General features: G+C 41.2%; 1 protein-coding gene across 1 annotated transcript in view; it reads right to left on the bottom strand.

Annotated features, from left to right (window-relative positions):
- Positions 1-22,526, bottom strand: part of LAMB1 (laminin subunit beta 1) — a 67,259-nt gene extending 44,733 nt beyond the window's left edge. The window contains exons 1-12 of the mRNA XM_023537984.1: positions 22,368-22,526; positions 22,110-22,223; positions 20,875-21,050; positions 18,160-18,295; positions 15,092-15,165; positions 8,873-9,061; positions 8,719-8,782; positions 4,900-5,102; positions 2,851-2,971; positions 1,067-1,255; positions 606-785; positions 365-477 (exon numbers count right to left, since the gene is read on the bottom strand). Coding sequence (XP_023393752.1) covers positions 365-477; positions 606-785; positions 1,067-1,255; positions 2,851-2,971; positions 4,900-5,102; positions 8,719-8,782; positions 8,873-9,061; positions 15,092-15,165; positions 18,160-18,295; positions 20,875-21,050; positions 22,110-22,146 — 1,482 coding nt within the window. The 5' untranslated portion in view covers positions 22,147-22,223; positions 22,368-22,526. The remainder of the gene's footprint in view (positions 1-364; positions 478-605; positions 786-1,066; positions 1,256-2,850; positions 2,972-4,899; positions 5,103-8,718; positions 8,783-8,872; positions 9,062-15,091; positions 15,166-18,159; positions 18,296-20,874; positions 21,051-22,109; positions 22,224-22,367) is intronic.
- Positions 22,527-27,158: the final 4,632 nt, after the last annotated feature.

Genomic DNA, 27,158 nt, shown 5'->3' with positions numbered 1-27,158 from the left:
TACTGATACATACCTCCAAAATGCTTTTCAAAAAGTATGAACCAATTCGCATTTCCATCAGCAGCTTATGAGTACCAGCCCCTCATTTTGTCCTAATAGTCAGCATACTCATTTTTTAAAACTTTTGTTAATTTTGTCTGTGAAAATGGTATGTTACTGTGGTTTTCTTTTACGATTCTAACAGTGATGGTGAATATCTTGTCAAAATTATTCATTAGTAATTCTTCTTTTGTAAAGTATCTACGCATGTCTTTTAACATTTACATATAAGGGTGATGGTAGAATTTACAATAGCGAAAAGCATTTTCTGTTAAAACATGTCATATTCACAAACTACACATCCATGTAATCAAGATTTACCTACCAGACACTGGTCACAATGCTGTCCTGTCACCAGACGTTTACAGTAGCAGTAACCCCTCTCGGAGTCACAAGGATTCCCGCCAGGGATCGTTCCCAGAGGATTGCAAGCACAAGCTTTATTAAAGAGAACACGAAGTAAAGAAACATAAACCACAGGAGTCTGAAGTGGTAGTCTGGATTTAGAATTGCAAAATAAAATGGGAATTATGAGAACTCCTAAACTTTTCAACAAATATACTTACATTTACAACCAAATGGATCTTCGGCACTTAAACCGTAGAAGCCTTCTTTGCAAATATCGCAATGTTCTCCTTCCACGTATAATTTACACCGACACTGACCAGCAATGAGGCCAGCAGAAAAATCAGTGTAACTGTCACAGATTCCCCCATTTTGAGAACCAGCTGGGTCACAGGTACATTCTACAAAGAATGAAAAGCACCAGGTGACATGATGTATGTTTGTATAAGCACATATATTCCTTTCATCCGCCAGATGGCACAAAAATAGACTAAAAAAGGCTAGACTACCAAATAAATTCCACTCCCAGCATCCTGCATAGCAGAGAAAATAATGCTGGGTCTGATGCCCATACTATGAGTTCTGAAAGAAGGATGCTAACTATCAGACTCTTCAAACTGAAGGATGACCTGAGAGAGGTCCCATCTCATGACCTTTTCCCACATGACCTTTACCCACGTACGTTCACAGAAATTAGGATCTCGGATGTCCCTCTCCGGGTGTTGGTAGTAAAACGGCTTGCATTGCTCACAGTTGCGTCCCATTGTGTTGTGCTGACAGTCATCACACACTCCTCCACTGACGTTTCCAGTAGCCAAGTAGACTGCCATGTCAAAGTGGCATGAGCTGGCATGTTCATTGCAGTTACATTCTGTGTGACAAGACCAATGTCAAGAAAAGCCTTTTAAATCTATTTATCAATGGAAGCTGGGGTTGGTAGGAAGGAAGCTTATTTTGGAAAGTAGGGACAAAAGTTCAGGCAAAACAGCAATTAACAAGAAAGCACCTGTGATGAAAAAAGACACATCCACTTACGATATCAGCTTAAATCCTAAATCATGCTGGAAACCTTTGAAGTGTGAACTTTATGAAATAAATTCAATAATTTGCCCTCTTTGGAAGAGAATGGGCTATAAAAAGTTGAAAACCTTTGGGGAAAGTCTTCTTGGAAGCTTATTGACAGGAAGGCTGTCATTGCATGGAGGGTTCCTTTGGGTCCTGCTCAGGGGGGTATGGAGATATATCACTTTGGAGGATTTTCTAGGCAGTATGTTCCTAGAAAAGCCTCTTTGGGCTGCCAGCTTTGAGGAATAAGGTAGGAAAGTCCTGATTCCCCTCCTCTCCATTCCCGCCACCACAGTAGGCCAGTAATTCTCTTTACTGAGAATTATGGTCTGCTTAACAGCCATCTGGCCGGATTGAGTGCAGTCTGTTCCTCTTCTAGCCTATTTGGCAGAGTTGTTTTGGTCTCACCAAGCTTTAATCATCTCACTCTCATAGTCAACAGTCCACACGGATTCCTTTTATCTTCTCACAATGAGGCTTAACTCAGCTTGGTTTTCATGGGGCTCTACCCTCTAGCCTGATCTGTCTCCCCCTGTAACACTATGTCCTGTAGAGAGGGTGTCTTATCTGCTGATGTATCCTTGGTGTCTAGCAGAGTATTGCTCTTGATACACTGGTTGAATTAAATTTTGGGATCATTTCCCAGCATAGACTATGGTGGTCACAAGAATGTCCTTGGGGCCTTGTGCTAAATGTTGTTCTCCTTACCTGAGGTCCCTCCCACCTCCCCCTCCCCCTTTCTTTTTTTCTTCTCTTTACCTAAACAATCTTAACTATTCACCAAGAGTCAACTGGGTTGTACTTACTAACAAAACCTTGACCACGCCAACCTTCACTGCTTTCTTGACTTCTAGAACAGCCCTTCTCAGTGGGGGCAGTGGCAGGCACACTCCTCGAGGGGAGGATAATATATTAGAATCACTGTGTGTGGGGTGGAGAGGGGTGGCGGTGTTTCAGATGACACCCCTGCTCAGAGAATACCACTGGGATGGGTGGATGGATAGATGGATGGATAGATGGAAGTAAGCTGGAGGCTGCAGCTGGGCTGGTAAATGAACAAGCTCAAACACTCTAACTCTGTATCTCTTCAACCTTAATGCTCTACCATGCCATATTTTTCAACCATTTTTTCTCTCATGGTCATGTTGCCTTAAAAAACAGGTATGGTGTCAGGGAAAACATAACTGTCTTCTACTGAATCTGCTCAACATACAATGCTGCTCAGTAAATATTAATTTATTTGAGTGCATATTGGTTTCCTAGGAGTATCAGGGTGAAGCTGGGAAAAGGGTAGTAACTTTTCTTCCTTTTGCAAAATAGTGTACTATTATCATACCTCTAACCAAAAAATGAATACTGGGGTCTGAATTGATTCAAAATGTCCCTTCAACTGAGACTTACTTTTACAGGCATTGCTGTTTCGACCTTCAGCAGGTCTCCATGGTAAATCATGGTAGAAATCCATGCACAGTTCACAGTTCAAGCCCTTGGTATTATGCCTGCACATGCAGTGTCCATGAACCTTGAAAGTTATACGAACAGGAAAGAACAAAGTAAAAGATATACTAATGGTCAGATTTTCACCATGATCAATGGAGAATATAAACCCCTTTTCATACTAATCCTAATCTCTAGAGCATCACATTGAGTGTTTCTTTGTTTTTATTTTGTCCCCCTCCAAATGAATGCTATCTGTCCTGTTGATGGCTATAACACCAACCTATAGAAATAGTTCCCATTATATAATGGATACTCAATAAACATTTTATGAAGTATCAATGAAAAGAACCCAGATGAACAAAATTAGTAACTTAAAAAATTTTAAAAAGAACAAACTATTTCAGAGTTAAAAAATATGATAGAAACCAACAAAAATTATAATGCAGAACTAAATGTATACACACCACTTGGGAAGCAACTCACATTGCTGTACATTTCACCACCATGCCATGTAAATTTTGTTCTTACTTCAGGCACAGTACTTAAAATTTTTTTCAACCAATTATTTTACATTTCCATTTTTCCTTTTACTTTTTTTTCTTTTAAGAAAGGAAATATAAATCTCAGAAAAAGATATTAATTCTTTTTATGAGGGCCCATGATGTATTATTTTGCATTGTGTTACTGCAAGGCATGCTGAAGCCTGAGGCACATAAACAATAAATTCTTTCAGTCTACCGAATACGCACACATGTGGGCACCTCACCTTAACACTAGTTTCTATAGAATGGAATTCAGAAATGGGACAGACAGGTTGACCTTGGACCCACTTTGACAGAAATGCAGTTAACAGAAGTCTAAAACCTGTCATTAAAAGTAGTTTCACATAGACTGAAAAACAGTTCCAAAGCACATACCACAGGACTGTATAGTTCCTGAATAAATAGTCCAACATACTGTGAGATGTGTGACAGTGACATGATTGTGTGACACCGGCTACATACCAAATTTATTACACCGAAAAGTAAACCAAATCTTCATAACATTCTCTGAAATATATAGCAACAAGATTAGGAAACATCTTCCCTTTAGGCTCTGTTAAAAATTCAACTTTATGCAATAAATTTCTAACTGTAGTAGAAGGAAGGCAGAAATTTTAGAAAGTTGAATACACTCAATCTTCCGCCTTCTTAGATGAGGACCAACAAACTTTGAAAAGGCAAACAGCAAGTCAGCAAGGTGCATCCTTCATCAAAGAGGGAGACCCACAGTCTAGTGCAAGGAACCCTGGGGCAGAGTCAGGAGAGCTGGATTTGAATTTCTGTCTGCCATGTACTTACTAAATCCCTAATAAGGATTCTAATAAGGATTGCTGGTTTAATAACTCCTGTCTGGCTTAAAAATTCTATGGATCTATAAGAATTACCAGTTTGCTTAGAAGCTGGTAAAATAACCTAACTTTATCCATTTTAGAAATCACCCAAATCCCCCAATTTAAAAGTATATAATTTGAAATCACAGCATAAAAGTGGGAAAAGAATGAAACTAGAAGATATAAAGAAACAGTCCATTTGATTCCTAAATGATAGCCTATGGTCCTAGGTTCAAAATTTCAGTTTCTTCAGGCTGGAATCAATTTATGCCTTCTAGCATAAAGGCGGAATGCTTGTGATTTTTAATCTTCCCTAAAGTAAAAGAAGATGTATTGCTATTTAGAAAACTTTTTAATCCTTGCTGATTAAAATATCTACTGTAGCAGCAGCCCTCAGCTACAATTTCCAAAAAGTAATTCAGTATCTATGAAATCAGCAGTCCTAACATTCTTAGTCCAAGAAAGTCAGCAAAGAGAAAATCAACAATCAACCACCACGATAGTGCAAAGGACTAACTGTAAGCCTGAAAAGAATAAAACCCCTAGAAAACGTGAAAGGCTCACGATGAAGAATAACTTAAATAGGCTTTTTAAGTTCACCTGTATAAAGGGGCACACCACACAGAGTGCTTGCTTACCATTCCTTCTACTTCTTCATTGACTCCATCCACAGGGGCACATTCACTGGCGTGGCCATAGCAGAAGCAATTTCCTCGAACCACCATGTCATAAACTGCGTAGTAGTACTTTTCTCTGATTTCCATTCTGGAATCCAAAAGGTTATCTCCCAAAGTATGTAGTTTCACAAACTTGATTCTCAAGTTGGTGATTTTTAAGAGGTCTATGAAGGTCACCAAGGAGATGAAAAGTCTGATTAGACAAGCAAGATTTATTTTGCAATTATACAACATCTTTTCTCGTTATAGAAAGGTATGATAAATAAAAATGGCTTAAGTTAAGTTTACTCCCCTTGTATGATCTAGATGATCATAATAGTAAAGTTTCACATAATATGACAGTCTCTGGAAGAAAAAAAGCTTACTACCTCCTCCTTAGTTTAATGAGAACGTTTATTCTGTGACAGATTTGTCTGTAGGCTGATGTTTCAGGAAGAAGTGTAAAAGTAGAAATATGCAAGAATGTGGGTGCAAGATTGCCAGAATCCACTGGCACATAGTAATCTAAACTATTGCAATACCACCTGGTTCCCACAGCAATTAGTGTCAAGTCTCAAAATCAGAAAATTCCATTCAGGTGGAAAAAGTTTTATCAAAGCACCCTAATTCTCATTATTATTATAAAATAGTTAGAAAGAAACATATTTCTGTGTTTATTTTAGATTTCATTTAAATTTCCCACCATTTAGATGAAATTCAAGTTACTAAAATAGATTTAACACTATAAGATAACCACAATCCAGGGATAGAATATCTCAACCAAGTTTTTAAGCAACGTGACAATCTAAAACTTTTTCTGTCCAAGTTTTATGATATGAATTTATCAATATAATTACTCATATAATATAGTGGCATAAAGATAAAGGAACTTAGTATTAGGATACTGGGGCAAATTATTTTTTCCTAAATATAAGTTACTTGGAGATCAATTTCTCTGATCTTTTCTTTTTCTTGGGTCTATAGACCTATGCTGATTATGGAAGCTGCACTGTCAATTACATTCTACAGTAACTTTACCAGCTAAGAGCCATTCAACCTTCTCCACCAGTGTTTTCGCTAGTTACTAAGTTGCTCCTGCTGAAGTGGACCCCAAGAAATTGATTGGTCCCTCTGCCCTCCCACCTGGATCTGTAGGCTGAGACTGCTCTGAAGCTTTACTTTCACTTCTGCTGATGCAGTCTTTTAATTTCTACACAGGGCCACAGGGAATTGGCCCACCACATCAGATACTTTCAAAGCCCACATACGACTTTAAATACTTATAATCTATGCAAAGCTTACAATGAAGACTATAGAAAGAGCTGAGGGTTGAAAAGAGAAAGTGTATCAGTCCATGCATTAAACTTGGGTTCTTTGTAAAATCAAAACCTAAACAGAGAAACCATGGTCTACTGAGCTGAAAAGAATTTATGAATGCCAACATTTCCTCCTCCACGAATGTCTCTGCACAGAAAGAACACAAGCGCTTATTGACAAGAGGCCAAACAACAAACTTGAAGAGCAGCTAGAGTATTTAGAAACCCTTGAACTGATCTTTGTGGAAGCCCTCAGAAGAGCAAATACACTCCCTTCCACTCTCTCCTGCCACATTTAACAACCAAGCCTTGATTGCTGTTCTAAGAGGCAGAATCAATTTTGAAGTGAGTCTCAGAGATCTCAACAATAGGGACAACTAAACAGACATTGTTCCCTTGATTGCAAAGTTAATCAAAAGCATGAACTGCTAAAATGCTTCGTTAATATTGAAATAGATTTTGATACCTTAGAAGAGAATTAGCAATCGAAGAGAATTGTAATGACAACACATTCTCAAGTCCCATAGATTTCACCTAAAAAGGAGCAGATCATGAGTGAATCCTTTTAGGGGCCCAGGAGCAATTTGTCATAGGAGCCCAGGGGGACATTTCTCACAACTGAATTTTGAGAGCAGGGAGGGTAGGCCTCACAAAGCTCATGCAGAAATAGCACAGGGCTGGCTGTGCCATTAAATAATTTTTTTATAATAGAATGAATGAGTAAATTACAGACCAGAGACAGTCTGAGCCACATGTAAAATTAAGTTAAATGGGGAAATGGCACTCCTCTGCAATATTCCCTGGATGCCTTCCATTCTATTCTTCCATGCTTCAGACTGGGAAGTTCCATGGGGTCTTGTTTAAAAATAAGGCTCTGCTCAGCTGGGAAAGACCAGCCAGAACCAGCCCTGACTCTGCTAACCTGACTGCACCTTAAAAGCACGAAGGGGAGCCTCAGCCTTTCACTATGACTACAGGACCAGGTCTAGGCAAGACTTAAGCCACAGCTGATGGCAACATCAACAGCAGCGGTGCGGCTTGAATTTACTGAGCATTTTCTATGGCGTGAGGCACTGTGGTAGATGGTTTATATACATTAACTCGTTTTCCCTCCATAGCAACCCTAAGGTCAATAGTACTCTCCATTTACAGATTTAAAGAAACAGAGGCTTAAACAAAAAGTTTTAAGTAAATTACTTGCCCCAGGTGACATAGTTTTAATATGCCGAAACTGGGATTTATTTTTTTTATTGTTGTTGGAACTGGGATTTAAACTCAAATCTGTCTGACTCCAAAGCCCATTCTTTTAATCAGTGAGAATTTTGCCTCCCAAGATCAAAAGGTAATTCTGAAAAAAGATAAGCATAGTCGTTGAATGCTGCAAAGAGCTTTCAACTGAGAATCATAACACATGGCTTTAGGATCTGACCATGTCACCTTATACATGTTTTCCAACTCTCTAAGCCTCAGTTTACTCATCTGTAAAGTGGAAATACAGCCCTCACCTTATTCAGCATATTGAGCATGGCTGAGACCTCTGGTTTCCCTCCAGTACTTTCTTCTTTTCTTGTTTGACAATAAGAGGCCTAGCCTAGAGTTTGAGGGAACACATGGCCACCTAGCTAGAGATGCTTCCCAGAGTCACCTGCAGTATAGCCATGTGACTAATTTTGGCCAAATGGATGTGAATAGAAGTTATAACAGCTTTTGTGTCACTTGCCCTTCATTCCTCCCCTCCCACAGGTTGGGACAAGAGCATGGTTTTGGTCCAACTCTACCCATGTAGACAACGATTATAAGACAGAAGGAACCTGGGTAATCTAATGGCTACAGTTGCCAGATTCAGCAATAAAAATACAAGATGCTCAGTTAAATTTGAATTTCAGATAAACAATCATTTTTTAGTATGTGTCCCAAATATCACACGGAATATAGTTATACTAACTACGAATTTGCATGGGATATACATGTACTAAAAAACCAATTCATTGTTTATCTGCAGTTCATATTTAATTGGATGTCAGTCTGTATTTTATCTGGTAAGCCTACTTGTGGCAATTGAACTACTCTTCTCTGAAAATCCCTCTGGGTGATTTTGTAAGAGAGAAATAAACTTCTATTTATTTGAACCATGATATTTTGGGAGGCACTTTGTTACAACAGCTTAATCTGTAACCTAATATATGAGCATATAAATACACACACATATATATTATACTGAGCAATAAAATAAGGTATTACGACCAGCATAATTGAGTACTTATGACATAAATTTTTTACTCTTATCAAAATGTGTTTCCCATCAACGAGAACTTTGATTATTGTCAATTTTGAGAGCTTCTGGTGGAGTATTGCAGAGAAAGAAAGAAATGAAGAGCATGGATTTAGCACTGAATATTTAGATTCTGGTTGGCAGTGCTCTCTGGGTAAGAGTTCTTCCATGATAGCTGTTTTCCATCAAACTTTTATTTGAAAACAAGCTTACTCTGTATCCCTGGACTATATGGATCTTCTATTTTGAAAGCAGGATCTAAAGCACGAAATATCACCTAAAAATAGATATAAGAGTAATTGGTATTTTTGCAATAATCAAAAACAAGATTTGCAAATAGAATATAATACCAAAAAAGCAGACAAACCTCTCCTTCTGTCGAAGGTTCAATGTCAGAATATCGGGAATCACAAATTATGTCATCAACCTTTTTCATGGGGCCAGTTGAAATGCCTGGAAATGAGCTTTCGCAGTCATAAGCAAAGTATCTGTACACGCCCCAGGTTTTCCCAAAGTCAGACGATCGTTCTATCAGCATAGCAGCTGGACGGAATGTCTGAAGGCAGGGTGGAAAAGGCTCATTTGATAATTTTCAGTGGTAATCTGTTTTTTTTTTTTGAAATCTCAGATGAAAATATCACTCTACTGTGTGCCACAAACCCTGACTGCCTATGGTTGGTATTTTAAACCCTGGCTGGATTTCAAATACTTCAAGCTGTTCCATGGAGCCTCTTCTTGCAAGTGTCTAGCCTCTAAATTTCACACTTTTCCCCACCCTACCAAAGATTAGTAAGTTGTTTCTCTTTAGAAGCTGATTACAAACAGGCATTAATAGCAGACAAGTTTTGGTATATTTAGTCGCCAGGCCCATAATATAATTGGTTAGTTTGAGTGCTTATTCTTTCATTTGTTCATTTTATCATTCAATATACATGTAATGACTGCTACTCAGTACCAGACAGTAGTCTAAATACTGTAGATAGTCCACTGAGGTACCAATATGGGTATAAGTCATATACGACATCACACCTCAAACACCACAGTAGAGTCACATGTGGTATGCTTGGGGAAAACAAGAGGAAGGAATTACTAACTCAAAAATCTGGGGAATCCTGCAATTCTACTCCTAGCTATACACTCAAAAGAAATGAAAATAGGGACTCCGATGGATATTTGTACATGAGTGTTCACGGCACATTTTTCACAATAGCCAAAAAGTGGAAACAACTCAAATGCCCATCAGCAGATGAACGAATAAATGCAAAGTGCTGTATGCATGCGATGGAATGCTATCTGGCCATGAAAAGGAGCAGAATTCTGATATTTCCTACAACACAGGTGAGCCTTGAAAACAGTATAGCAAGTGAAATAAGCCAGGCACAAAAGGACAAACATTGTACGATCCCACTTACATGAAATGTCTTGAATAGTCAAGTACACAATGACAGACAGTAAATTAGGTTTCCCAAGGCTAGAGGAGGGGCCAGTGAGGAGTTAGTGCCTAATAGGAACAAAGTTTCTATTTGGGGTGATGAAAAAGTTCTGGAAATAGATAGTGGCAACGGTTACATAACACTGTGAATATACCTAATGCCACTGAACTGTATACTTAAAAACGGGTAAAAAGGCAAATTTTGTGTTATGTATATTTACTACACAGAATGCGAGGGAATGCTTCAGAGAAAAGATGGATCTTAAAGGAGTTAACCAGGTGTTTTCCAGGCAGGGATGGAGATGGCTACAGATGGCAGAAGAGGTCAGTTGGGGCAGGGCAGGAAGGGATTTGTTTGCCATGCTAAGGGGTTTACTTTATTTTTATGCAATGAAAGAGGAACACTGAAAGATGTAAGTGGACAGAATGAAATGATCAGAGTGCACTTTAGGAATATAACTCTGGCAGAGATCCTGGACGTGGACAAAACAAGAGACAAGGAAACCAAATAATAGAAAAAAAATGAAGGTCTTAAGTCAAACATTATAGTTTGGATAGAGATAAAGGGATAGAACTGAAAGCTCTGAAAGTTTAGTGAAAGTAAAATGTATTGAATTGTACTTGGTGATCAATCTCCCTTTCAGTTGAAAGGGAGGGAGAGAAAAGAAACATGGGCACCTGAGCCTGAGTAGCTGGAGGGACGGGACTGTGCTGCTAATAACCAAGACACAGAAGCGATGTGAAGGCATTTGGTTTTGGACTAATAACATGTGGGACATCCACATGGAGATGCCCACTGAACAACTGGAAAACGTGGTCTGGCACACAGCTGCAAAAATGGAGCTTGAAACATGGATTTGGGAGTCACTGTATACATACAATATTTGAAGCCTCCAAATATAGAATTTCCCACCAAAAAGCAAAGGGCAAGTTAAAAGGCAGCGAAGGTTAGTGCTCCAAGAAAATGCATCAACAAAGGGCTAGACAAAGAAGGAAAGTGAGCGATGCCAGGAACTTTAATTACATTATTTCATTTAATCTTATTATGGGCTGAATTGCATTCTCCCCAAATTCTTATATTGAAGAACTAACCCCCAGAACCTCAGACTGTGACTGTATTTGGAAATAGGATCTTTAAAGGGATAATTAAGGTAAAATTAGATCATTAGAGTGGGCCTTAATACATTGTTACTGGTGTCCTTATAAGAAGAAATTAGGATATAGACATGTTCAGAGGGCAGACCAGGTGAAGACATAAAGAAAAGACAGCCTTTACAAGTCAAGGAAAGAAAGAGGCCACAGAAGAAGCCAACTCTGAGGACATCTTAATCTCAGACTATTGTCAAAGCCACCCAGTCTTTGGTACTTTGTTATGGCAGCACTAGGAAACTAATACACCCTCACAACACATTTGTTGTACTGATGAGGAAATTCAGATTCAGAGACATCAGATGACTTGCTAGCTATCGGTAGAGCTTAGATTCAAATTCAAGCTAAATTAAAACCAGACCTATCTTTCTGCCTCACTGGCTAAAATGGCATAATAGAAGGCTGAAAGTGGATGTCAGAGAGGAAGGACTAAAAAGACAAGAATTCTGGGAACTGAGGCAGGACAGAGGTTTAGGAAAGTGTGGTGGACAGGGTCAACTGAAAAAAAGAGATGAAGCAGAATGAGCACTAAAAGTAGGTGAATACTTCAACACTGATCAACAGGGTTAAGTGCATTTGGAGAAGTGGACATTGGATTACAGTGGAGAAAAGATCAAGAAAGTTAAGCCAACTTAGCAAACGGAACCTGAACAAAAATACTTCTGAACTAAAACCAGTGCTGGACAGAAATTTGGATGACAGCTAATGGTGAAAGCTAGTACATTTCAGACCTTTTCTTGCCTTCCTTAATAATCCTAATGGTCTTTTTCACTGATAAAAGGAGAGAAGGGTAAGAATATGGAAGGTCATATTTTGACAGGTTCTTTGACTTATTCACTTACTAATTGATCCAGTTGATATTTTTTTTACTTATTCAGGAATACAAGAAAATGATACTTTATTTAACTCGAGTATTAGATTAAGAATTTTAAAGTAAGGGGTGAAAACTCAATAACTAAGTGAACCAGGGCAAACTTCCCAGGCGAGCAGGGTCCTGGATGGCATCGCTTTGAGAGAGACTAGCCTGATGTCTATGTCACAACGGAGCAGAGAGGAAAAGCCTTGCAGCCAGTCCTGGCTATGCTTCCTTCTCTCTCCTTTCTGGAAATTTCTTAGTCCCAAAGGGCCACTGATGAATTATCCAATTTCCTGTGGAGTTAAGAAACTGCTGGAAACCAGAATAACACATTTTACCTACAAAACACAAGGCTTTCCACATTCTTTGTTTAGTCACCATCCTTTAGAGTCCTTACATTACTGCACAGTTGCCTCTGACTTTACACTAAATAAAAGAGCTATGAATTTGGAAACATCTGGCTATCTACAAAAGCATACTGTGTATATACGAAATGAGTTTTGCTAGCCGAAGAAAACCCAATCCATTTAGCAATCAGCCATCTTCATGGCAGACTCAGAAAAGAACACATATTCTTCATCCTCATCCCCTTCCTGTCCTCAGTACTCTTAATGGTATCACCACCCTCCTAGTTACTCAGATGGAGTAACTTCTAATCTTTCTAATCTTTCTTCTTCTAATCTTTCTTCAGTTATGGCCGAACCTTTGATTCTAAGGGGTCCAGCTGACTTCCTTAAAAAACAGACTCCTCCTTTCTCTGTATGATGATTATCAGAGGCAGCAGTAGAAGCGGGTAAGGGGATATATGTGATCTGAAAAAAGCTCTCCAAGTAATGCTTCCAGGACACCTGGGTTTCAGGAGGCAGCTTTCTCCTGCCAGAGAATCACAGACAGACTCTGCACTGACCCAGCCCTCCACTGACACTGACCGTACGAGAGTCCTCAGCATTGTCCCAGGCCCCTCCTTTGCATTTCCTCTTGGCTCCCTCCCTGAAATACAGGTCTCATTTCTGTCAGGTTAACGGCTGCCTATTTCTTATTAAGTTCACACTCCCCAGGAAGGAATCAAGGTGCTTATCATCTTACTTCTTTTCCTCTGCTCACCTCCAAGCTCGGGGCACACTTACATTGTACGTGCTGAACAAACCCTGCCCGAATGGTCCCACCACCAGAGCTGTGCTCTCAGACCGTCTCCTCTGCCCAGAACGGCTTTCCTTCCACCTCCTCCCACTGAAATCCTGCTCACTCTTCCAGGCCCAGGGTAAGTGCAGCCCCAGTTCTCTCCTCATGAAGCTTTCTCTTGTATTCCAGGCTAACGTTAAGCTCACCCTCTTTTGTGTTAATGTTCATTGTCCGAACTTCTGCCACAGCAGTTAGTGCATTCTGTCACGTATTATAAGTTGTTTCTCCCCTGGAAGATTGGAAGCTCCCAGAAAGCAGTAACCACTATCTTTAAAATATCCCATAATGCCTGAGGCAGTTTTTACAAACAGAAGATGGTTAGATTCATTTATTCACTTACTCATTCATCGGTAAATATTTGTAGAGCAATTACTAATCATCACCATATAAAAAAGCAACCACATTCCCACTATAGGCCAGGTAGCAAGATTATCCCTACTCCCAGAGCAGAGGGGAATGTCACCCAATCCTATAAAACAGGTGTTATTATTCTTCCCACTTTACCCAGGGAAAGCCAAAGATCTGGCCACACTTGTCAGGAAGGGGCAGAATGGGGGTTTGCACCTGTCTGTCCAACCCCATAGAGGTTGCTTTTCATACATAAGCTAGAACTCGAAGGATGAGTTCTCTCTCACAAACTAAAGTCTGACACATTGTACCCATCTTCACATCTCAGTTTAGTCACCCACCTCCTCTTTTTTACCTTCTGCACTTCCATGCAGAATTTCACCTTTGGCCCATTGTATTCCCTTGAATACGTTTCAACTACAGAATACGTGCCCAAAGGACTTTGAATATAAAGAAACTCAGAACTATCCATGTATGTAAACAGATGTCCTTTCCAAAATAAAAAAAATAGGACCATCAACATTAATAAAAATGACTGAGTATATTTAGGTGTCACATAACATGAAAGCAGCATCCTCATGCATGGCTGAGTTTTAATTCCAACTGCCAGGTTGAGTATATGATCAATGAAGGGACAAGAGGTATGTTTAGCGGAAGCCCTCCCGCCCCTCTCAGTATCAGGTGTCACAGAGTAAACCTTCCATCCCAGCAGTAACAGCAGGTTCCTGAGGAGGTGAGGGCAAGGGGATGAAGAGCTCGGGCCTGGGAACCGGCAGCCCAGCCTCCCTCCCAGCCTCCCTCCATCAGTTCTGACCCCTGCCCACCCACGGCCCCAGCCTCCCAGGCTTCAGCAGAGGATGCAAGTGAGACTTTTATGGCTACCTGCCCAAACAGTAAATTTATCCCTGGCACCTTTTCCTAACTTGAGAAGGTATAGATAAGGCCCCCGACTCCAACTGAAAACTATTCACAAGTGATTTTAATTTGAGAAGCAATACGTAAATTATGGGGTTTGTGTGCACCAACATGTACTCTAAGCCATATGAAGTCTGTCATTCCCAGGCAGCTGCTTAAGGAGAAACAAAGGGACTTTGTATGGAGACATTCCCTAGTCCTGGAGTCATTTTACATCTCTAAAAGAGAAAGGATGAGAGAAGCCACATTTAAGAAGGTACACACATTTCTTAAGGAACTGTAAAACTGTTCCCACAAATTTTGCAAAACCTTGGAGACTAAAGATAATACACTTCCTTTTCAGTTACCAAACTCGGCATTAAATCATCAAGCCAAGCGATTAGGGATTTACTGTCCAGATGTTTTATGGTGGTTTGGGAGAGAGTCAGACCTGCCTCTGTCCATAGGGAAAGAAAAAGATTTCTCATTAAAAGTTTACCATTGAATTACCTTAGAATAGTGGGTTTTTCTACTTATTGCCACAAAGACAAGAGAGTTTGTTAAGTGTAGTTATTCACGCCCATGTTTTTAAAAACTGCTCAATTATCCCAAGTTATTGCAATAATAATATTTATGTTCCCATTTATATCAACTCAGAATATCAGTTTCAGGGAATTACACAGTGTTCTCATGTGTCATTTGTGAGAAATTTATGGATTCCTTACCTTGAAGGTCATTATGAGATGAGTAAAATGGAATTCTGCTTCCAAATCCAGTTGGATGGTTACATTTTCCACACCTATAGATTTTTAAAAAATAAAAAAGGAAATAGTAAGGTAAACAGAAACATCTGTGAACAGTTGAGACTATTTTCTTAAATTATCTTTATGCTCCTCATAGAAACCCTCTTTGCCTTCTATTTTAAGCTGAAGCCGCAGATAAGATAATGACAATAAACCTCTGTCTTGATTTAGGTGGTAAAGCACATATCAGAAGGATCCTCCCGTCTTCATAAATCCTTCTGGGGCTCAACGTGTTGAATCTGCCCACTAGAAAAAGGCATCTGGCAGAATGCCTATAGCTGCTGTCAAGGACATCTTTACTTAAGAAACAGTGAACCATCTTCCCAACTCACTAAGCCAAGAGGCTCTCCAAGGATAAAGAAAAAAAGGGGCACTTCCTGTGCACAGCAAGGGTTCAACTGACAGTCTGAAGAAGAACAGAGACACAATCCTTCTCTAGGAGAAACACAAATACTCCTTTTTGTTTCTATTCAGCAGCAAGGAAAATAAATAAGAGTCTACCACATATGCTGGTTATGCTCCAATTTAGAAAACCCCAGCCCTGACGGGGAAGGCGTTGGATGCATTTCCACAACTGAGAAACAATGCCAAAGAGACAAAGAGCCAATCCAATAAATAAACTGGCCCAGACAAATATTAACATCTTGCCTTTCGGGGAGAGCTTGAACAAACAAATGAGACTTTGCATCATGCACTGAGGGTCCATCAGACCCGCCTTAACACACAAAAAAGGCCACTGGAATTCCAGAGGCGGAGAATACCTCCACCCCAATCCGTTAGGCCCTGGAGCCTGCCTGTTTGGTAAAAGAGACCTTTCCACCTTCCCTGTGCTTCAGAGAGCTTTTAGGGTCCATCTTCCAGAGCAAAAGAAGTCTTACATACAGGAAAATAGGAATGAGTGAGAATGAATTATGTCACCAGCTGGCATATTTTCAGGAAATCAGTAGAACTTTTGAAATGAACTCTCCTGCTGGAAAACTGCCAAATCAATTGGAGGAGAAGAGGAAGTGGTCACTGGAACGGATATGAGTTAGTTGGAATGTTAAAGAAAAATATTATAATCATACTAACTTTATCTAAATTACTAAAAAGAACCGTATCATAAACCTACTCTGAACATTTTTTTCAAGTGAAATGTTAGCTAAGCAACTATATGTCTCTCCTCGTCTAGGCTTTTAAAACCCTGCAATATTTGCTCAAAATGAAGAGATAATGAAATAATGTAAAGTACAAACAAGACTAGCACCACTTCTGTAACATAAGAACATATGCTGCAATGTGTGCCCTAAAAGCACATTCCACTTTAGATTCATAACCTGATAAAGCACAACGGTTTTTTTTTTTTAACATGAGAAGAAAATTCCATGGAGAAAAACAAGATCATTATTCCACAGTATATGTGATTCCTGTCAGACCTAGGAACAGATCATCACAAAGGGTAAGTTGGAAGTAGATATAAATGCCAGGCCCAATTCTATGCCCAGGCACTGATTATTTAATGCTATGTAAAGCTCCACTTGGACAAAACACACAGATAATGGATGAAATCCCATTTATGAAGAAAGTCCTTAATTGTGAACTATCAGACAACAGAGAGATGACAGGAGACAGTAACAATAGGTCCGACTTAGTCCATCAGTCTAATCTCCTCTAATCTTATGTCATAGGGTGAGAGAACTCAAGCCCCTCTAATTGAAAATCCCTTCTTTCTGGCACTTAGCCTCCTTGCCACACAAATTAAAAGCTGTAGAAATTTATAAACTCCTGATGCAAGCAAGAACTTCCCCTCCTTTAGAACAATAGCACATGATGAACGATTTTACTGTCTACCACCTGAAATGGGAACAGTGTCAGTCCTCACACTGAGACATCCTTCTTCCATCTTCTCATTTCACTAGAAGAACGTGAGCAGTCAGGAAATGCTATTTTGTTTGTAATAAGCTTTATGCTATTTCAAAAGTCCTCTGTGATTCAGGTGCAGATTTACAGAAGCTTCTCTTTCATGCTGAACTATCAACAAAGCTATTTTCCTATAAAAATAGGGCTCTAACTGATGCTTTCTGAGGACCAGTCTATCTCAGTCAAGCTGGTAACTAATGGAGTGCCAAAGCCAACCAATGAAACCAACAGTCTTCTAGCAAGCACGTGAGAGTTCATAGTCAATGATGAGGAATTCTATTAAAGGAGTTCTTTACAGAATGATGAATGACTGTGAACCTCCAAAAGCTTCTTGGGGCGCGGAGGGGTGCAGATGTAGTAGGGTCCATGCTTTCTATGGCCAGGCTTAGGTCCACTTCCGAGAGCCCTTTCTCATAATTTTTTTTTTTTAAAAAAAGATCTACACAATTAACAAACACAATAACTTTATCTTTATTCCCCAAAGTTCAGCATTTGAATTTGAAACAAATGCAAAACTAATTTTGGCTTAGTTTTACAGCAATAGTGACATCACGTTGATGAATTTATTAAACCATACCCAAAAGGCAAAGAAGGGACGAAAGACTGACTTTACACACTCACTGGAGAAACCGACTTGGGGTCATATCCATGTTGACAGAGTCTTTGAAAAATCATGTCCAGTGCTTAGTAATAGTACTATTAAATTTTCTTTAGATAGAAGAAAGGTATTGATAGTGGCGAGGAGTGATTTTGCCCTTTCATTTGGGGTTGATCAAAATGAGAGATGCTACGTTTTGTGGGCCTGTGATAGTACAAGGCCTTACCACACACTCCTCAATAACCTCCTCAAAATGAGGACTACGAAATACTTTGGTCTAGCATGAAAGACTGCTTTCTTGTAGGAAGTGTATGCTTCAGGAAGAAGGATCAGATTTTACCCAGAGAGGTTAGTGCTTCAGGCAGTTTATCTGTCAAAGGCCATGATTACAAGATCAAGGAACCAATAGCAATTATAAACACTCAGGAGCCCATAAACCCCTTCCAAGTGACCAAACACACTCTACGGACTTGTTCCCATACCAACCACATACCATTTTCAGATTGCCACCAAATCTTAAGGCGGTTTGGAGCAAATGTAGTGACCACATTTTCAATGAGATGACTGTCAGGATTGAGGGTCTCATGATAAGGATCTTGTGAATTGCATATGAAGCACTTTTTGTCCTCCTGAAAGCAAAGTTAGTTTCATGAGTCTAGGAAACAATCACACACACCCCAAAACAAAAATCAAGTCTGCAAAACAAAAATCAAACCTACCTACCTGCTTCAATAAAAATGAATGTACCAAAATTATTTAAATGACGTATCACATACCTTTCACTTTAACTTACTGAGTATGGAATTCTCCTGCAAATTTCCTCCTTTTTTGCAAATTCAAGGTCAAAAGTAAAAAAAAAGCATCGTTTCCATCAGCTAACAGTTTAATCAAAATGCAATTTCTAGGCTTAAGCCTTAATCTCAATAAATAGCTAGCGAAGCTTACTCTTAAAGTAAAATGCAGAAGAGGCATTAGAGAATTTTTATTGACATAAAGCAAACTGAAAATGAAAGAAGAAAACAATTCATTTGGCCTGATTTTCTAAAACCTACATAAGGTAGAAACAAAGTGTTAGGCAGAAGTATTTAAGAAGCTTTAAGAGCTACAGAATGAGACTTCTTAGAGTCTACTCTGTACAAGTGGTGAATCAGCAGTAGTGGTGTGCAGGCTACAGACTGCTCAGAATATCTGGGGAAGGAGTACTGGGCTGTCCTATTGTGTTGGCAGAACTATACACTGGACCAGCTCAAAGAATGCCAAAATGGTCCTGAACTGAAATTAAGGTATACTTAGGTTTTAGAGTAGCTTTGAACTTCTCTCTTCTCATCTTCCTTTTCCCTAAAATGGGTGCCACAGCCACCCTGGCAGTGGGTCAGGAGGGTTCAGAGAACCCTCTTTGCATTTCATCATGACAAATAATAAACAGCATAACTTAGTAGTTACCTTTCCCATATGGAACTCTGCTTTCTACCTAGGTTTTCCAAAATGCAAACTATTCTTAAGTTTGAAAATGATGCTAAAATTGAAATCTGTAAAGTCCCATGTACTCCTTACAAACATTTAAGCAAGGGTGATATTCTTATGAGGACAATATCAACTGACTTTTACACTTGTATTTATTTAGTTAGCTATTAGTTTTCTCTTTCCTCCCAAAAGGATTTAGAGCCCGGCAAGATGTACTAAATAGAGAGACCAGAAATCACAGATGCAATGGGACCCTGGACAAAATACGTAAACTTCCTGACTCATTTTTTACATTCACTAAATGCCTGAGAAAAGTGCATGCCCAGTTCCTTTCTTTAGGCTCTGATATCTGTGAAGAGCACTCCACAATTTCATGGCTAATCATGTAAACCAGAGAGTCTGGCTCTACTTGCTTTTAACACAAATAGTCCATTCTCATTCTGGTCAAAGCTGGTTTCAGAATCTGGTGATTCATTTACAGGATGTCCTGGATTCTGAGGTAAATGTTAGCATATATTTTAGGTAAAATACACACGCTAATATTAGAAAAGGTAATATCAACTGCCTTCATTAACTCGTAGTCAAGGAAACTAATACTGAAGAACAATTACCAGAACTTACAAAAAAAAGTTTAATTATAGCCTCCCTTCTAATCATGAGGAAGCAGTCTAGACATTGCTGCATAAACCTGGAAGCAAATGAGTGGAATCCACTTTACCACATTCCTTGGACTTAATTTATCAGATCTCCAGAAAGGGCTCTCTTTCTGCTTGTAAAAGTGACTCCATGTTAAGGAATCTGTTGTGCAAACCACAGCGCACTGTGTCCTACTCCCGAAGGGCAGGTATACAAGTGGGTGAAGTGACCAAAATTAGAGCAATTAGCTTGGAACTTGCCCGGCATGTGAGACTAACATCTTCCACTTGCCTTAGAGATATCAGTCTCCTTTTTAAACATCAAGGAAAGGGATTCTGATTCTGGACAGTTTACACTTTGTGTTTTCTTTTTAAATTAATTTTGACTTTGTAAAAATGTGACTTCTGAAATATAAAATCTGGTTCTACTTTTAGAAATAGATAACATCCTGAAATTTCATTTCAGTCCTCATCTATGACGGTACCATGAAAACTAGAGTATTATGAATAAGAAAGCATCTGATCCTAATATCTAATAGGGGTAAATGGGAAAACAGCACCAAATGAGGAGAGGAAAACAGGTTCAGTGATTGGAGTGACCTTTCAAGGTGTCTGTCAGCACTGGAATACTCTTCATGCAAATGAAAGATTTGGAAAAAAACCCAAGATCACTACTCACTATAAAAAAAAGAGGATGAACGCCTTTTTTATACGTTTCCAAAGGCGAAAGATTACTTACTTACTTACACACACACACACACACACACACACACACACACACACACACACACACACACACACACACAGCCATATGGCTATTAGAGCTGTGGGTCAGTGCACAGGGCAGGGGCGAGGTCGGTCTACAGCCCTGCCTTTCCATACCTCCGGCAGTGGTGTCGGCAGGAAACGTTCGGGGGATGCAACTGTGCAAACTGAGGTGGGCAAGAGGGTGAGCTACTAGCCTAATCCCGGGCCTCCCTGGCTGGCCGCATTTCCTATCTGGAGAGCTGGCAGGATGCGGAGTCCCCTGGGCCTGCCTGCCCCTTGCGTCTGGGCTGGAGGAAGCGCTCGCAGAGCGTCCAGCTGGGCTGTCCCCCGGGCCCTCTCACCTGAAGGTGGCTGACGATGCAGTAAGGCTCAGGGGTGTGCAGCCCGCACGTCGAGGTCACCGAGAGCTTCTGTGCTCGGCCGATGAGAAGGTCGCCGGTGGCTGGGTAGCAGCTACCCTCCGCGCAGCCGTAGCTGAACTCCGGTTCCTGAGCGAGCACTCCGGCTTTCAACAGGGCTGCACAAGCGTCAGAGGTTGGGGGTTGGGGGAGATAAGGAGCGAGCCTGAGCAAAAGGAACAAGCAGGAGCGGCGACAGAGTGGATTCAGAAAAAAGCAGAATGCACAGAAAAAGAGACACAATGGAGAGATGAGCGAGAGAAAGGCCGGGAAGGCAAAGACGCGGAGAAGAGGATTTGGAAACACAGACACCACCTCAGGTTTGTCCAGCGACCAAGAGCATCGCGCCCACCCTGATCTGCTCCGGGGTAGCAGCTGCGGCCACAAACGATAGATGTGCAGACCTGCCACTCGACGTGACTGGACCTGGATGCAAGGAAGCTGGCGGCCAAACGGCGCACATCTGCGCGCGCGTGTGTATGTGAACCCGCGTGCACGTGCATCCTCGATGTGAGTGCGTGTGTGTACGAGGAAATTTGTGATCGTGGGGGCATGTGAGTGTGTGTGTGTAAGAGCAAATATCGCGGTGGGGGAGGGCGAGGTGGCAGGGCTCGCGGAGGACATCGCTTTCCCAAGCAAGGGGGAAGAGAACAGTCCCTTGGGCTCTGGAGCAGTTTCAACGCTTCGCCATTCCAGGGAAGCTCCCGATCCAGCTGTTTCTGGCGCCATCCGGGGGCAAACAACGCTGGTTAATTAAATCCACATGGCCTCAGTCTGTTCCCAGGACGAAGTCTGCACTCAGGTCGGGCACTTTCCTGGGAAATGGGCTTCCGGAGAGCCTTCCCCGGCGAGCCCCTTTACCCTGGGGAGCCTGCCTCCCCCGGTGGAGAGCCCCAGCATGAACAGGCCGAAAGTGCAAAGACCCGCCGGGCGGTTGCGGGAGCCTGCGGGATCCCGAGATGTGGGCGCAGAGTCCCCGGGATGCAGGTCCGCGACGATCTTCGCGCGCGGTCTTTAGCCGCCACCGAGGGCGCTGGCATTTAATCCCAGGGCATAATTTCCACCCTAGTCCCTTTCCCGATCCCCCAGGCGCCCTCAAACCTGGGTCAAACGGCATTGGGGTTTTCTTCCCCCATACCCCACCCCCACCCCAACAGACACCGTTTTCTCGGAATTACCTAAGACACTGCAAGCGAACACCTGGAGCAGCCCCATGTCCAGTGCCTGTAGCCAAGAGGACACGGCAAAAGAGAGATCACCAAGCTGCCTGCCCTGTTTTCTCGTGTTCCTTTCTGGAGAGGTGAAGGGGGTAAAAAATAAGGTAAATGTTTAGAGAGAGAAGAGGGGCCCTTCCATTTCCTGCCGCTCCCACGGAAACAGGGGCGGGCAGGCGGGTGGGGAGGGGTAAAATCGCGCAGCCACTTTGTTCAGCTCACCCAGCTGTGCGAGCGCTCTCCCGGCGGCCAGCAGCCCGGAGCCAAAGAAGGGAATTAGAAAGTTTAGCCTTGGGAGGAACCAAGGGAGGCGCCTCTGCTCATGCGCATTTGGAGAGCTGGAGCCGAAGGGGCGGGCGGCAGGAGGCCACAACTTAGTTAGGAGGGGGGGAGGTCTCGGTCTCACCATCCGGGGGAGCTTTTGTTTTAAGTCTGCGTCTTCAGGCTCTGCGGGATTTTGGCTCTTCTGGTTCCCAGAGAGCGGCTGCGCGGCTGCCACCGGGTGCGCGTCCCGAGCCGGGTTAGGGGGTCGGGCTGCATTGGGGCTGTTCTCCGAGGAGGTGTTCAGAACGCCTGGCGTGGGGAGGCTATTCGGGACCTCCCGCGCACTCGTGCAATTTACATTTGTAAGGAGTGAGTCACGAAAAGGTGCCTAAGGCTACAAACTTTTGCATTGCGCATTCAGGGAAGGCACTCAGTTAACCCTTTTGAAAGAAGGTCGACCTTTCTGGCTTGTTCCTGGGAAAGAAGCGAACCCTTAAGTACCTCTGAGATTTGGCTAGGCGCGACAGCTATAATGTCTTCATACGAGGGAAGGAAACTGCTCTTCACTATGCTCCCTTTGTGCACACATTTATCCGGGGCCTGCCCAGGTGGCAACGGCATTGAATTACCCATCTGATTCTGTTTTAAAAGTCTACTTCTACATAAATCTAGACGATGGCTCTAATTCAGATCATTTCTCAGACGACATTTTTGTTAAGTGACACCTTTCTCATCTCACCTTGACAGAGTTGACTCAGTCACGAAGCTGGAAGTCTCTCCTAAGAGGCACTTCCTCACAATCTCCACAAGCACCACCTCCGCAATTCTAGAGAGAAACTCCATGGAACAATATACAAATGATGAAGCCAGGGAGAGGACCTCTAATGAAGTGTCTTAAACCGGCAGTGTGTGACCCGCCTAATTAAATAAGATAAAATATAAGCTCACTCATCTCCTGGGAGTTGAAGAGGGAAGAGAGGCGGATGACAGAACTCTGCCACCATGCGAATTAGCCCAATTCTGCGGCGTTAGCAATGGATAGTCAAGGCTTGAGCTTTCTTGAGTCTTGCTCTGGGAAAAAGTGCCCGGAACCAGGGAAGTGTCCTTAGTTGTTAGTCCAGTCAGGAGAGTTTGCTTGTTTTCTAATTAATCACTCCAGAGAGGTTTAAGTGGCCAGTTGGTCAGTTTTTAACTTAGTTGTAATGCAATAGGGCTCAGGAAAGTTTAATCATTAGACCATAGAGTACGCTGCTTTATGAGTTTATAAACATGCTTTCTGCTGCAGGAGGCAGGAGCCTCAGGTCTTGGTGATGCATTAATTATTCACCAAAGCGGCACTTGCCCTCCTGCAGACTCTGACTGATGGTCAGGATCCTAGGTGCTGACAGCACTGAGAAAGCAGAGGTGCTGTTGTGAGGTCTAATGTTGCAATGGAGGGTCTTCAGAGCTTAAACTATTAAAAGGCAAATCCCTTTTCCTCTTGTCAAGTTTTTAATACTCTGGGGCAGAGTTGCTTATTACAGTTTTTCACCCATTCGAATTGCAAGCATCATTCCTGAGACTGGCCTCTGCTTTCACAGCAGCGGAGGCCTCCCTGCTATGTGGCAATTATACCTGTCCCAGGTCAGTGTCCTCTCCAGAGGGCAAGAGTTACTCACCTTCAACACTCTTCTAAAGCCCCCTGCTCTCCTGACCACCTCACTTAGTAGTAAACTAAACACTACTAATAAAATTAGAGATTTATTGTTGTTGCATGTATACATGTAGGAGAGCATGTATAACACCTTCCGCCCACTCTGTCTTTGAATTAGTCTATTTCCATTCCCACCTTTATCTTTTGTATGTCTGTCCTGGAAGCGTGTGCCCTCACATACAAACCTGCTCAATTCTCTCATCTTAAGGGGAAAAAAACCAAAAACCTGTCTTTATTCTACATGCCTTCTACTTACTCCTTTCCTCCCTTTACCTTCATAGCCCAGGTTTTCAAAATGACACTGCACTTACCTTCTGTTTCCTCCTGCTTTCTCCTTTATCCTTTTATAATATGACTTCCAGCTCCAGTGGTCTCAGTAATTACCACCAACCCTCTAGTTGCCAAATACAATGGGCATTTTCCCTTTTTGATCTCTGTGGCATATGTGTCACATATCACTCCCTCAATTTTTTTTTTTTTTTATTAAGTTCATTCCATCAATTTCGAGACTCCCTTTTCTTTGGTTTCCAGGACACAATTCCCTCCAAAATATTCCCACAGCACTCCGACTCTTCTTCCATTTCTCTTTCTCTTCTCTAATCCCTTAAATGTTGGTGTTCCTACAGGCTCTGTCTCCAGCTTCTTTTTCCTCTAAACACTTTCATCCACACCCAGTGTTTCCACTGCCTTGGACTTGGTACTCCCCACATCTGTAACTCCAGCTTGAACCTTGCTTGGAATTTACATTCAATTTCTAATAGCCTATTGAATATCCCTACTTGGATGACCCATAGGACATGTGTTACAAAACTGAACTCATCTATTCACCCACCCCTTGTGGAACAAAATGTGTTGTTTCCAATTTCAATTACTGTCACCATGATCCACCCCTTAGCTCTAGACAAACCTGGGGACAGGACCAGCTATAGGATTTGCAGGGTCCAGAACAAAATGAAATTGAACATGTGGGACCCCTTGTTCAAAAAGTAATGATTTCAAGATGGCAGCAGAGCATTAAACCAAGCCTGGGACCCTTCTGAGCGAGGAGTCCCAGGAGACTGCGCAGATCACATGCCTTTGTAGCCAGCCCAGCTTGGGAATTGTGCCTGACATTTCCCTCTCCTTTTCCTCTTCTCACCCTATCGTCAGGTCCTGTCATTTCTGCTTTACTAGTCATCATTCCCCTGACATTCTAATCTCATTGCCCTGCCTTAATTTTGTCTCTCTTCATGTCTGGTTCAAACGACCGCAGGAGCTCCCTGGCTGGTATTCCTACTTCTAGACTCTTCCCTTCTTCAGTCTATTCTTCCATAACATTGCCAGAAGGATTTTTCAGATGCAACTTTCATAATGTTGCTCCTTTGTTCAAAAGCTATCGATGGCTTCCCTCTGTCCATGTGAGCTTCCTGAAGTTCCCTATATGTGACATGCTTTTTATACCTTCATTTCTTTCTCTCTGCTACAGGGACCCTTCTTGATGTCATCAACATAGACAGTGCAACCTTTGAAGCCTCCATTTAAGCATGACGCTCTCCTCCTTTTCTCCACCCTGACCCCGTCTACTAGCACCGTGTAAAAGCCTGTTACAGCATAAATGACATAAGACTGTAACTGTTTATGCTCTTATCTCCACCATTAGACAGTGAGACAGGTACTGTGAAACATTCATTTGTGCATAAACATTGCCTGATGTGACAGGAGGCACACCGTAGGTACTCAATAATGTTTCTTAAATGAAAGTAAATAAAGGCTATTCTCCATGTTTTAAAAACTTTCTTAAATGTCCACTTTCTACCTAACATGAATTTCTAGTTGAAGAAATAAAGAAACATCATCAACAGACTAGAGTTCATTTTAGGAATACTTCCAAATTTCGCTCACGGACAAATTCTTCTTTTCTATTATTTTTCCTACAACTTCTAATTTCTGAAGATGTTACAAGTTTAGGAGGAATCAATCACTTTTATTAGTAAATCCCATTGAGGCTTTACTCATGCTGACACGACTCTCCTCCCACACTTATACTTACCTGGGACTACCTGCTTCAGTATAAGGAGCCCAATTGAGAGTTCTATAGCATTTCGAATGGCCAATGAGACTGCAAATTGTTGGCTGTTCTGTCTCAAAGAATGTGTAACAGTTAGCTCCCTGAGGCATTTATCATTTTGTTTGGGGGGGGAAAAATAAAAGAACTGCTTTCAAGGTCACTTTCACACAGTCTTGGAATGCTACTTATGTGTCTCATTTTTTAATTTTTTAATGATTTACTTTTTCAGTAATCTTTTTATTTTTCACTTATAGTTGATATACGTTATATTAATTTCAGGTGTACAACATGGTGATTAGATGCTTATGTAACTTACGAAGTGATGCTCTGATAAATCTAGTACCTATCAGACACCATACACAATTGTTACATTATTGACTACATTTCCCATGCTATACTTTATATCTCCATGACTATTTTGTAACTACCAATTCATATTCTTTAATCCCCTCCCCTTTTTCACTCATCTCCCCAACCCTCTTTTATCTGGCAACCATCAAAATACTCTCTATAAGTTTGTTTCTGTTTATTCGTTTGTTTTTTAGATTCCACATGTAAGTGAAATCACATAGTATTTGTCTTTCTCTTATTTTACTTAACATAATTCCCTGTAGGTTCATTTATCTTATTGCAGATAACAATATTTCATTCTTTTTTATAGCTGAGTAATATTCCATTGCATATATGTACCACCTCTTCTTTATCCATTTATCCATTGATGGACACTTAGGCTGCTTCCATATCTTAGCTACTGTAAATAATGCAGTAAACATACAGATGTATATGTCTTTTCAAATTAGCGTTTTGGATTTCTTGTATAAGTACCCAGAAGTGGGATTCCTGGATCCTTCTTTGTTTCATCATAACCTTTGTTTTAAAGTCTATTTTGTCTGGTATAAGCATTGCTACCCCAGTTTTTTAAATTTCCATTTTCATGAAGTATTTTTCCATTATTTTCAGTCTGTGTCTTTGATCTGAAGTGAGTCTCTTGTAGGCAGTCTTGTCTCTC

This window comes from Pteropus vampyrus, unplaced genomic scaffold (genome assembly GCF_000151845.1).
Source record: "Pteropus vampyrus isolate Shadow unplaced genomic scaffold, Pvam_2.0 Scaffold208, whole genome shotgun sequence".
NCBI classification, from domain to species: domain Eukaryota; kingdom Metazoa; phylum Chordata; class Mammalia; order Chiroptera; family Pteropodidae; genus Pteropus; species Pteropus vampyrus.
Note: the sequence above shows the minus strand (reverse complement) of the source record. Positions and strands in the feature narration are given on the sequence as shown.